The sequence below is a fragment of the Embiotoca jacksoni genome, unplaced genomic scaffold, assembly GCF_022577435.1.
Source record: "Embiotoca jacksoni isolate LCO1_2020_lvr unplaced genomic scaffold, fEmbJac1.0.p SCAF_13, whole genome shotgun sequence".
Taxonomy (NCBI): domain Eukaryota; kingdom Metazoa; phylum Chordata; class Actinopteri; family Embiotocidae; genus Embiotoca; species Embiotoca jacksoni.
Window position 1 is genome coordinate 12,263,231 of NW_027185263.1, and position 12,442 is coordinate 12,275,672.

The 12,442-nt window shown below is 43.8% G+C and overlaps 1 protein-coding gene across 3 annotated transcripts; it reads left to right on the top strand.

Moving 5' to 3' along the window:
* Positions 1-766: 766 nt before the first annotated feature.
* Positions 767-11,191, top strand: dpf2 (double PHD fingers 2). 3 transcript variants are annotated; one of them, XM_069146575.1, is made up of 12 exons: positions 767-809; positions 2,275-2,435; positions 2,961-3,068; positions 3,387-3,565; positions 3,665-3,757; positions 3,863-3,941; positions 4,419-4,460; positions 6,119-6,256; positions 6,385-6,516; positions 6,657-6,769; positions 6,862-6,943; positions 9,043-11,191. In XM_069146575.1, exons 1-12 carry the CDS (start codon positions 778-780, stop codon positions 9,123-9,125), a joined length of 1,242 nt encoding a protein of 413 aa, XP_069002676.1. In that variant the 5' UTR covers positions 767-777; the 3' UTR covers positions 9,126-11,191. The 3 variants fall into 3 exon arrangements, with proteins under 3 accessions (XP_069002676.1, XP_069002679.1, XP_069002677.1); XM_069146576.1 differs by lacking the exon at positions 767-809 and adding an exon at positions 872-1,035; XM_069146578.1 differs by lacking the exon at positions 4,419-4,460.
* The last annotated feature ends 1,251 nt before the right edge of the window (positions 11,192-12,442 follow it).

A 12,442-nucleotide genomic window follows, 5' to 3' on the forward strand; every position in this document is an offset into this window, starting at 1 on the left:
CCTGCAGCGTGCTCTCATATGCACCCTGAATGACAGGCACACAGATGTGGTCACTGATGCGGCGTCCCTCTGGGATTTGTCACAGTATTCCCGATGGCTTTGAAACCACTGTGGAGCACTTGGAAACTGTGTTTTCATAGGGGAGAACTGGAACTGGTACAACTGCAACATCGCCACAATTGTAAATATATCCAGGCATATACACCGATCAGCCATAACATTAAAACCACTGACAGGTGAAGCATTAACTATAAAACGACAGCAATGAATCCTGCCTTAATGAGGACTAAAATAGTTGTTATTCATTCTGGTAGAGAGAAGTATTGGTTCATTTTAATGGTCATTTGGAGATTGTAATTTGTGGTGCTGTTGAACTGTGCTGGTGTATACCGAGAGGTGTTCCTAATATTTGTTCCCTCCCATTTGAAATAATTGAGCTGACAAAATAGTAGGAATGCCTCCATGAGCCAGCACCTCTCTGTCAGTTTGAACAACAACTGAACAATTACAACTTCATAACGGCAGAATTTATTGCTATTGTATTATACTTAATAACGTGATAAAAAAAAAAATTAAACCCCATGCCTGAGCTGCAGATTGGAATAATAATAGACAAAGTCGTGCAGCTTTTTTTGTAACACAAATAAATTCTAGCAATAGCGCGTGGCCACCAGCAGGGGGCGCCCGGGTTCACGTTCCCGGTGTATCGGCCTACAAGTCCGGACGGAGGGCACACATTACCCGGCAGCCACTTCCCCCCCGTGTGTTAAAAGCAAGATGGCAGCTGTTGTTGAGAATGTTGTCAAACTGTAAGTGTTGGGACTTTTCTACGTACGTTACACCTGCGCAGGTGACACACGCGGTGGGGGGCGGGAGGAGGGAGGGGGGCGACCACTTCGCGACGGCTGTGTGATTTACAAGGCCGCCGACTTCCGTCCGCCGGGTAGCTTAGCAACCTTCCAGCTGACTTTTTCGCGGAAAGGTTCAGCGGACGGTGTCGGACCGTCGAGTGTGTTCACATCCTGGAATGGAAGTGTAAGTTAGCAGACGCTTCTGAAACACGAACCGCGGGTCCGTAGGGGGTTAGGACACGTGTCCGTTTGACCGTACGTGTGTCTGTAAGTGATATTGTGTCGGACTTGCTGTAGCTTAAAGGAAAAAAAAAAAAAAAAAAAGAGCTAACGTGATGCTAACGTCAGCTGAGTGGGGGCAAGCTAGGTGGCTCTCTCACGCTACGAGGAGACAAGGAGACGAGGAGACAAGGAGACGAGGAGAGACCGGGTTTAACAACATCTCGTTTCATCTTCACACCTCGGCGCCGCAGCTACCGTCGAGAAACTCTTGTCGGAAGTGTGAAGTTGAACCCGGCTGGGCTCAGACGCACTTCTGTTTCCGCTGCGTCGCTTCGTTGCGCGACTCCGACCACGAGGTTTCACGTCAGACGGCGATTAAAACATTTATCCACGTTTAATGTTTGATTACAAGGACTGCTGCTTAAAGCCTCTGGTAACCATGGCGACGTGTTAATAGAGAAAAGTTAAACTGGCCGGATGTTTAAATGGCTTTTAAACCGGTGTTGTACTAATTCATTACGTTTTATTCAAAGTTTATTTAATGTCCGTAACTTGTCTTGACACCGAAATAGAAAACAGCGCTGAAAGTAATGTAGGAATTATTAACCAGGGTTTTGAGACGAGGTCTATTTATACTTGACCTCTTTTCACATTTTCTGATTGTAACTCATAGATTTATAATAGTTGTCACCAGATAGCACTCAGGCAAACCAGACAGCACTCTGTAGTATTATTATATCTATATATATCTAATATTAAGACCCTTTATTAAAGATTTAACACCATGTGTACGTTCAGTCATTAAGACTCAACTGCTCCTCTAATATTTGTGATGCACAGCCTTAAAACTTGTATTCGTTGGATGTTTTCATTCCACCTTTTTTTCATTCCACTTGCAGGTTTGACGTCTCGAGCTTTGAGTCGACTCGGCGTTCAGCTTTCCTAAAAAAAAAACGAACGAGAGTACACAACATTTTTTTTTTCTCCAGTATATTTATGATGAAAACACGGCGCACGTGTTTTTACTACCAAGCTCTCGTGTCGTTGCACCTGAAGTACAAAGGCGTCGTCTAGTGACCGAGAGGCACACGTAGTCTGGAACGAAACTCGGGACTGGTTTTGGAGTCGTCACACCCGGCGGCTGTTTATTTGCGTTGAGACCGTAACGGCCCTTCATAACCACGTCTTTGTTTTTGATCAGGCTGGGGGAGCAGTACTACAGAGACGCCATGGAGCAGTGTCACAACTACAACGCCAGGCTCTGCGCCGAGAGGAGCGTTCGGATGCCGTTCCTCGATTCCCAGACCGGTGTGGCGCAGAGCAACTGCTACATCTGGATGGAGAAGAGACACAGGGGACCGGGTAACGCGCACGCTCGCACTGACGTGTCGTCTTTGAACTCGACGACGACAACTTTATTTCGAGTTTTGAGAGGTTTTAGCGGTCGGGCTGGAGAGAAGCGATGAGGAGGAAGTCGTAGCGACGCCGCGTTTAAGTCACATCAGAATATATAGAAATCTGGATTTTTTTTTTTTTTTTTTTTTTTTTCCAAGGGAGCTAAAAACAGGAAACATGTTTGTTCTTGAGTTCAGCTGACAGCAGAGTTCACCGTGTAGAATGAACAAAGGGTAAAACAAAACAAAAACACAGCGGATATACAGCCTGCGTGATTTAAATCGCAGCAAAGCAAGCAGTTGGATAATCTAATCTAATCTTCTGGCTTCTCTTACATTTAAATAAGTAACAACAAAGCTTGAAAGGCCTTTTTCAGGAAACTGTAGCAAAATATGTGGATTCTTTTCGCAAAGTGTTTTAAAAATCTGTCGCGTATCGATGGCTTCTAAAGGCTCGGTGTTATATGGATGGCTTTGTGGTGTCGTTCCTCAGGCGTGGCCCCGGGACAGCTCTACACTTACCCATCCAGGAGGTGGAGGAAGAAACGGAGATCTCATCCTCCGGAGGACCCGCGGCTCATCTTCCCCCCGGTCAAGTCAGGTAGCACATCACTGAGAGGAGCTCGTCCTCCACCCTGACAGCCTTGAGAGAAACATATCAAAGACTTTTCCGGACTTTTAAGGCTTCAACATTTCACACTCTGTCGCAATGACATGAGACCTGACAGATGTGTTATCCTGGAGTAATAATTTATTGATGACAGGTTTTTCTATTTGAATTTAATCAAAGTTCATTTAATACAAATATACTTGACAGAAGAGGGAAGCGCCACTGTCCGTTTTTGTTTTTTTTCTGCTTGAATGTGTAACGTTTTGTTTTTTGTGTTTTTGTCCTGACTCATGTGCGTTTCATTCACAGAGCCAGATTTAGGACTGAAGAAGGAGGCCGTGTTGTCGTCGGATGGCAGCAGCCTGGAGGCTCTGCTGAAGGGGGAGTCCGTGGAAAAACGGTCGGCCGCAGACCTCCGAGGGTCCGAGGAGGATTCAAACCAGAGTGACTACACTGGAGGGCTGAACCCTGCGGCCCGGATCAGAAAGGTTCTCGTTTTCACTGAGCTTTTGGTGGAAGATGTGAAGCTGCTGATGTCTGGACTTTGGTTTGGACTCTTAACTCCGTCCTCTTTCCTGTCAACGTAGAGAATCCTCGAGCCGGATGACTTCCTGGATGACCTTGATGATGAGGACTACGAAGAAGACACGCCTAAAAGAAGAGGCAAAGGGAAAGGGAAGGTAAAGAACTGCCGTGTTAACACAAGCTCTCCATCGTAACTGTGTGCGTCCGTCCGTCCGTCCCTCCGTCCCAGCTTGTATGTTGACTCTTAATAATGTCCACAGGGTCGAGGAGTGAGCAGCAGCAGGAAGAAGCTGGACACAGCGGCGCTGGAGGACAGAGACAAGCCGTACGCCTGTGACAGTGAGTCCTGATGAACAAGAGTAGAAGCATGTTGACTCAGGTCGGAGTAGAGGGTCACTGCAGATGCTAACAGTTGCAACGTTTGTTGTTTCTGTAATCAAACGAGCCCCTCCCCTTTCTCCTTCTGTTCTCCTATAGTTCATCTTCTTTCTGGTCTTTGTTCCACTTAAATCTGATATTTACAAAGCTAGTCTAGGCTCAGCTGGGCTTTTTTTTTTTGTCTGCTATCATGATGTCATACTTTTCTTTAACTTGCTTTTCAAATCTCTCGACCAGCAGGAGGGAGGGGAGATGTTTTTTCCACCTCTTTCCTGTCGTCAGAATACGTATCTGTACCGCTTGATGTGTTTTTCTACCTTCTTCTGTGAAGCTGCAGTTCTCAGTCGGGACCCGCCGTCCGACTGCTCCTCCGTAGATCTAAACCTACTTCTCTGAGTGTCTGTCTGCTCTCTCTTCCCCTTCTCTGCTCTCTTCCAGACACTATCAAACAAAAGCATATTTCAAAACCTTCTGAAAGAGGTATATTTCTCTTCATTATGTTTTCCCCCTCCGTCTGCCTTGCCTTGTGTTTTTTTTATTCTCTGTTATCAAGTAGATTTGCTCTTTGTGTAGTCCAGTTTGTGAGGTAAACGCTCTCTTCTTCATGATTTATTTAAATGTAATTTAATGATATTTAGAAAAGGTTGATTCTGTGTTGTTTTTGACCTCATTTGAAATGCAGTCTGTAATCAGACACACATCTGAGCCATCTCAGTGTACAGGCGATCAGCTGTGGCCCATGAAAGTCAATTGTTTTTTTCCTTTTCAATCTGGCCTTGATGGTCCCACAGGTTTAAATAAGCTACAGGCTGGATGCTGCTGTTAGTTGTTCTCGGTGCTTTTTCTTTTGTCTCTCTACTTAATGTGTGCTATTTGACTGCATAACAAGTTTTTTTTTTTTTTTTTTCTCTCCACCACCTCTACACCCTGTAAAGTCTCATTTCACCTCCCATGTTTTAAAGTGCCTCTGCTTTGGTTCTAAGTCAGTTTGATGTCTGCTTGACCTGTTGGGTAATATGTTTCTGCCACTGTGCACAATCACTCGGCATGCGACTGCCCGTGTCTGTAACGACTTGGCTTAGATGTTCTCTCCAAACGATAATCGCTCCTTCAGATGACAGCCTTTTGAGGAAATGAAAATTAGGGCAAGTGTGGAAGCGAAAGAAGAACTTCTGGCTTCGAGCGTTATCTTATGACAAACATCACACGCACTCCGTGACAACGGCTTCACACAGGGGCATCTCTGTTCCCCTTAAAGTCAGCAAATCTGCCGTTTACACGATCTCACACGCTTCTTTTACGCCGCTGATAAATAGACTCAAATCAGAAACATTCATTTTCAAAGCAATTTGGTGATATTTAAAAAAAAAAATATTCATTTCAATGGACTTTAGTCACCAGTGTTACAAAGATCACGCTCCTGCAGTTACCTCATTCACTAACTACAGATGCGTAGCGCTGCTGTGTCGCTACCGCAGCGCTCGAGCACAGAGGATGCGATGACGCTCGTCTCAAAACGTTGTCCCAGAGCATGTTCGTCACTCCCAAACTTCTTCATCACACAGACCACAGGAACCCGGTGATTTCCATTCTGTCGCACACATCGTCACTTCACATAACTGCCGTCGTACTGTATTGAAGCCATCACGATGATGCACAGATCTAATATGTTCACCTGCGTGGTCTTTATCATTTCTTTTTTTTAATTCTTATAATTAAGGACAATTTGGGATGTTGCCTGCCACTGAAAATACTAATGGATTGGTAATGAGACTGTTAACTGTTCTCCAACTACAAGATAAAATGTTTGAACAGTCTCCGCTCATGAGCAGAATTTATTATTACACTATATTTTAGATAGGATGCGGTTGGGCTTTGTTTATTACAGACCTTGTATCGTCACAAATCGACACTTTTAAATATGATAATGTGGTTAAAGGAAGGATGTTTACTCTCAGCAGAACTGAAAGTATATTTTAACCAGAATTAAAATATACCATAATAGCGCCATTCGTAAAAGTAGTTTTGAGTCACCCACCTTACTTTCACCACTGACTTTGTACAACAAGGACTTGGCTTGTTCATGCTTCTTCTTTTTTCATATCTTACATGTTGTGTTTTTCTGGTTTTGGCGGCAGTCTGCGGGAAACGCTACAAGAACCGTCCTGGCCTGAGCTACCACTACGCCCACTCCCACCTGGCTGAGGAGGAGGGTGAGGAGAAGGAGGACATGGAAATCAGCGAGCCTGTCCTGCCGCTGCCTAATGAGCCAAAAAGTGAGTGACGAGTACAGACCGAGACGTCATTATTAGACCAATGTGCCGTGCGGCTGGACAGTCGTTGCTGGACTTTTGAGTAACTGACCTCTTGAGACTCTCTGGGCGTTTTCATTCTCACTTCTCAGCTCCCAAGAAAGGTCCAGATGGTCTTGCGTTGCCTAATAAATACTGTGACTTCTGCCTGGGAGACTCCAAAACCAATCACAAGACCGGTCAGTCAGAAGAGCTGGTGTCCTGCTCGGACTGCGGGCGCTCAGGTACGCTCCAGGAGGATATATGAAACAGGATAGTGACAGGAGGAAAGAAAAAAAAAAAAAAAATACTCCTTATGCAAATGTTACAAGTAGAATATTTTTGCCCCAAGTATAAAGTTTTGAAACTCTTTTCCTTGACACAGGCCACCCGTCCTGCCTGCAGTTCACTCCTGTAATGATGGCTGCTGTGAAGACGTACCGCTGGCAGTGCATAGAGTGCAAGTGTTGCAACATATGCGGCACCTCGGAGAATGACGTGAGTTGGCCCGCGTTCAGATATTACAGGCTTAACGCTCGGTGAAGTCTGGACAGACGACTGGACTGGTTCTCTCGTCCCTTTTCTCCCAGGATCAGCTGCTGTTCTGTGACGACTGCGATAGAGGCTATCACATGTACTGTCTCAACCCCCCCATGTCTGAACCTCCGGAGGGTGAGTCCACTATATGAAACACACACCACGGTCTATTTAAGAGAGGCGTACCGGAGAGATGATCTTGGTGACGGGGATGTAGAGCTGAAGAAAAGCCTAAAATATGCCACGTGTGTGCGTCTTTTTCATGGCTGAGCAAAACTGACAGAATGCCTGTACACGCTCGGTGTCGCACCCAGCGAGCCAAGCTTATGTAACACTTATTAAAACCCACGGAGTCTGAAAGCCTCGAGTCAGGCAACGCTGACATTTGTGTACTTGTTATGCTAAAAACGCACTGAAGTGTCAGTCCTGAATTTATGTTCTCAGCAGCGTTAGAGAAGTGAGATGTTTCCTCTCGGAAGGGTTTTCGGTACTTCGGCACGTAATTTAGAAATATGAACAAGGTTTTCCATGAAGTCCTATTTTCATGAAACATAAGACACACATCTCTCGTGTTTAATGGCATCTAGACGCAAATGCGGAAGTATTCACAGCGCTTCACTTTTTCCACATTTTGTTATATTACAGCCTTATTCTAAAATGAATTAAATTCATTTTTTTCCTCAAAATTCTACACACAATACTCCATAATGACGTGAAAAAAGTTTTTTTGAAATTTTTGCAAATCTATTAAAAAAAAAAAAAAAAAAAAAAAAATCACATGTACCTAAGTATTCACAGCCTTTGTCATTACACTCAAAATTGAGATCAGGTGCATCCTGTTTCCACTGATCATCCTTGAGATGTTTCTACAACTTGATTGGAGTCCACCTGTGGTCAATTCAGTTGATTGGACATGATTTGGAAAGACACACACCGTCTATATAAGGTCCCACAGTTGACAGTGCATGTCAGAGCACAAACCAAGCCATGAAGTCCAAAGAATTGTCTGTAGACCTCCGAGACAGGATTGTATGGAGGCACAGATCTGGGGAAGGGTACAGAAAAATGTCTGCAGCATTGAAGGTCCTAATGAGCACAGTGGCCTCCATCATCCGTAAATGGAAGAAGTTTGGAACCACCAGGACTCTTCCTAGAGTCGTCATATCTGGAGGAAACCAGGCACCGCTCATCACCTGGCCAATACCATCTCTACGGTGAAGCATGGTGGTGGCAGCATCATGCTGTGGGGATGTTTTTCAGCGGCAGGAACTGGGAGACTAGTCAGGATGGAGGGAAAGATGAATGCAGCGATGTACAGAGACATCCTTGATGAAAACCTTCTCCAGAGCGCTCTGGACCTCAGACTGGGGCGAAGGTTCATCTTCCAACAGGACAACGACCCGAAGCACACAGCCAAGATAACAAAGGAGTGTCTTCAGGACAACTCTGTGAATGTCTTTGAGAGGCCCAGCCAGAGCCCAGACTTGAACCTCATTGAACATCTCTGGAGAGATCTGAAAATGGCTGTGCACCGACGCTCCCCATCCAACCTGATGGAGCTTGAGAGGTCCTGCAAAGAAGAATGGGAGAAACTGCCCAATAATAGGTGTGACAAGCTTGTAGCATCATACTCAAAAAGACTTGAGGCTGTAATTGCTGCCAAAGGTGCTTCAACAAAGTATTGAGCAAAGGCTGTGAATACTTATGTACGTGTTATATTTTCTTTATTTTTTTTAAATAGATTTGCAAAAATGTTAAACTTTTTTTCACTTTGTCGTCATGGGATATTGTGTGTAGAACTTTGAGGGGGAAAAAAATGAATTTAATCCATTTTATTTTGGAATAAGGCTGTAACATAACAAAATGTGGGAAAAGTGAAGCGCTGCGAATACCTTCCGAATGCACTGTATGTGAAAACATCCTGGCCATGCTCACCCGGTCCAGACACATAAGTCCAAGTAAAGTCCTTTGTTAGGATGAATGGAGATGAAATAATTCAATCGTGCGGCTGCTCTGGATTCTTCCAGAAGAATAGATTTGATGCTCAGTGTTATGTACACATTTAATTTGGTGCCTAAGAGTTATTGAGGCTCAACGTCCAGCCTTGGGATGTTGGAGGGCTCCACTGCTTACATTTGGCTCATCGACATTCATGTTCAAATGGAGCTCAACTCAATGTAAGAAGAGCTAAAGGCATCCCTTGGCACCTTTTTCTCTGTTCTTTGGTCACTCAGGGAGCTGGAGCTGTCATCTCTGTCTGGACCTTCTGAAGGACAAGGCCTCCATATACCAGACCCAGAACGCCCCGCCGTCGTGATGGCCGCTTCAGCCTGCGCACACGCATCAAACCGACCGTCCTGCAGCAGAATGGTTTCCCCTCCAGGACAGATGAGAAAACTCCCCCGACGAGCTGACTGCGGAGGGAGCGTGTTCTGGACCGACTAATTGTGAAAAGGGAAGTACACTTTACCAGACTGGCGTCAGTTAGCTCCAGATCTGACTGTTACACAGTTCCAACCTCACATTCAGTCCCATAGATGGTTTATTTTCACCTCCTCGCCACACTGCCAATTTGAGCAGTGCTCATTTCAACACGATAGACCGCATAAATAGTCCATAATCACTTCCCGCTCAGCTTTTTTTACACATGGACGAAGTTGCTAAAACCTCGTCTCTATCCTGCAATGTACTGATTTTATGACTAGAGCACACAAGGAGCTCATTGAAGTCAAACGGCATGCCAATGCTTGCTCATAGTAAAACAAGAGACATTTTATAATATTTATATATTTCTATGGTATATATATAGTGTTAAGTGTGTACAAATTGGAAGAGGAATGGTCATGTAATGGTCTTTTTTTTTTTTTTTTTTTTTTTTAAATTTTAATTAGTGCCCATCCCATCATTATGGGGAAAAAAAAAAATCCACAGACCACATGTTCTTTTATGGCACTGCTGATATTTGGTGATTCAGTTGATAAGAGTCAAAGGGATCCGCCGAGACTGTTAACGCTTTTCCATCTCCTCCACCGCTAACCTGCCGCCACACAGGAAACAAAACCTGACACGCTCGTCAAAGTGGCTCCGCGAGCTGAGAAACTTCAGGGATGGAAAGTTAAGACTTCAGTTGTTTACTCTTGGGTTTCGCTCAACGAGGCAGCAGAACACAAGAGGCGAGAGGATGCGTGGAGACGTGCTAATGCGCATGTTTATTTCAGGCTCCGGGGCCTTTTTTGACAGAACTGCCGGGCGCTTCACTCCGCCGGTCCCGACGACCGCACGACTAATTCCAGTCACAAATCCCCATTCGCATCATCGGCCACGTTAAGGGATGATCGCTGTGTTCTAGCAGTTCGCTTGATCATGCACCATATCCGGTGTCTGTTGGATGGTGCAGCACCACTAGCACACTGTACATTTTCTTCGGGAAAATGCGATTACAGATGACGGACCGTGGCAGCAGTTATGGATGGCTCCGTGCTGTCGCGCGATATTATTTTGCGTACGGTCCCGGGGAGACGTCTCTTTGTCAGAGCAGTCCCAAGTTTTATTATGCAATGGTTTCCTTCTGTGGCACGGTGGAACAAAAAGTCTGGCTGAACTGCTAAGGCAGTTACTTTACCTCAAACAGAAACAGTATTTAAAGGGTTGAAACAGGCTGTAGATGGATGGGACAGCGGCGGGGAGAGAAATAGTAACGACAGCTGCAGTGACTGCTTCAATAACTGATCTACAGTTCAGCAAGCGCATGTTCAGTAATTGTCTGCACTTCATGCTACGTAGTTGTCTCAGTGTTAGGTCGGCAACGGTGTTGGGAAGTGGTGTAATATAAAATAACCATGCTATCATGTCCTTTCAATAGCCAACTAACAATTACTAAAGCATTACATGAATATAACCTGGTTTATTTTCTCATCACCTGCTAAACTTCCTGTTTTATCTAGAGACAGTGGCGACTAGAATATTTTGCTGGTTGTTTTTGTATTCATTGATGATGTTTTGCGTACCTGACGTGTGGGACATTTTGGGAATTAAGTGGAAGTTGCTTTCTGGTTAATCCCGTGATCGGGGTCTCAACTGAGCCGCTCTCTTCCAAAGCTCGAGACAAGAAGGAAAGTGTAATTTGATGAAGAGGCGAGAGACTCGCGCAAACAAAAGTTCATGTCATATTACAGTAAATTAGGTAATTCTTTTTAATATCAAGATTTTTTTTTTTTGTTTCTGGTTTTGAGAGAGAAATGTTCAGAACAACAAGTCATATTTAAATCAAGATCATAGGTTTACATAGGTGAATTCTCTTGGGGTCGACTTTCATTTGGATTGTTATGGAATGTATTATTATATGAAAATTGTCTTCAGGAAAATAAAATACTAGGCACTATACTCCGCTGTTTTGTTGTTGTTGTTTTTTAACACTATGTAGGGTTTCATTGCAGCATTTGACAAATGGTTGATGGACAAACGGGTCATCTGGAACATTTTAAATAGGACATTCTCCATTAATCTCTTTTAAGAATTTAGTTTTTGGTTAAATAGGTGAGCAGAAATGTCCTCGCTGTGATGTGTATAAATATATAGGGCTCACATATGGGGAAGCTGTGGCTCAGACGGTAGAGTGGGTTACCAGAAGGTTGGTTGCTCAATCCTCATGCCCGCATGCCTACGTGTCCTACGATGTCATAATACAGTAAGTCATCAAAAATGTGAAAGTATAGCATGTTTAAAATTTTATAAAAAGGTCATACTGGTATGTCCAAAATGTGAAAAAATGTTGATGCTATAGTATGTCGTCTAAAATTTCATAAAAATGACACAATTATATTTCGTCCAAAATGTCCAAACAATGTCATAGTGTCAACTGAAATGGCATTAATATATACTATCGTAAGTCATCCAAAATGTAAAATAAAATGTCATAGTATAGCATGTTGTCCAAAAAATAAAAAGACATTTCATAGTATAAAATGTCATACTACAGCACTTCGTAGCACTTATTTTGGACGACATGCTATAGTATGAATTGTTTTGTAATGTTGGATGACATGGTGTGTTAAAATGGGACAGTGGTTAGCGCTGTTGCCCCATAGTACTGAGGTTCTGGGTTCAATCCCCAGGCAAGGTAATTTTGTGTGTTGTGATGCATGTCATCCAAAATATCATAAAAAAGTCATACTATAGCATGTTGTGGCAATATGAAAAAAAAGTCATACGTGGGGAATCGAAACCAGGAACGCTTCACTGTTGAGGCAAGTGTTGTAACCACTGCGCCATTGAACCTATGACCTTGACACTGGGAGGCGATAGCACTAACCACTGTGCCGCTGTATGACTGATACCCATGTTTTGGACGACATACTATAGTATGACTTTGTATTAAGTATTTGTACAACACGCAATAGTATGACTTTGCTTTTAACCGACAAGCACGTCTCAAGTGGGAATCGAAACCAGGAACGTCTCCTTGTGAAGCAAGTGTTGTAACCACTGCACCAACTGTCACGTTTGGGAAAATTCATGGTCAAAAATATGAAGAAAAAAAAATCTTACTATAGCATGTCAACCAAAATGTCATGAAAATGTCAACTTATCATATGTCGTCAAAAATTTCCGAAAATGAATTTCTTAAAAAAATAT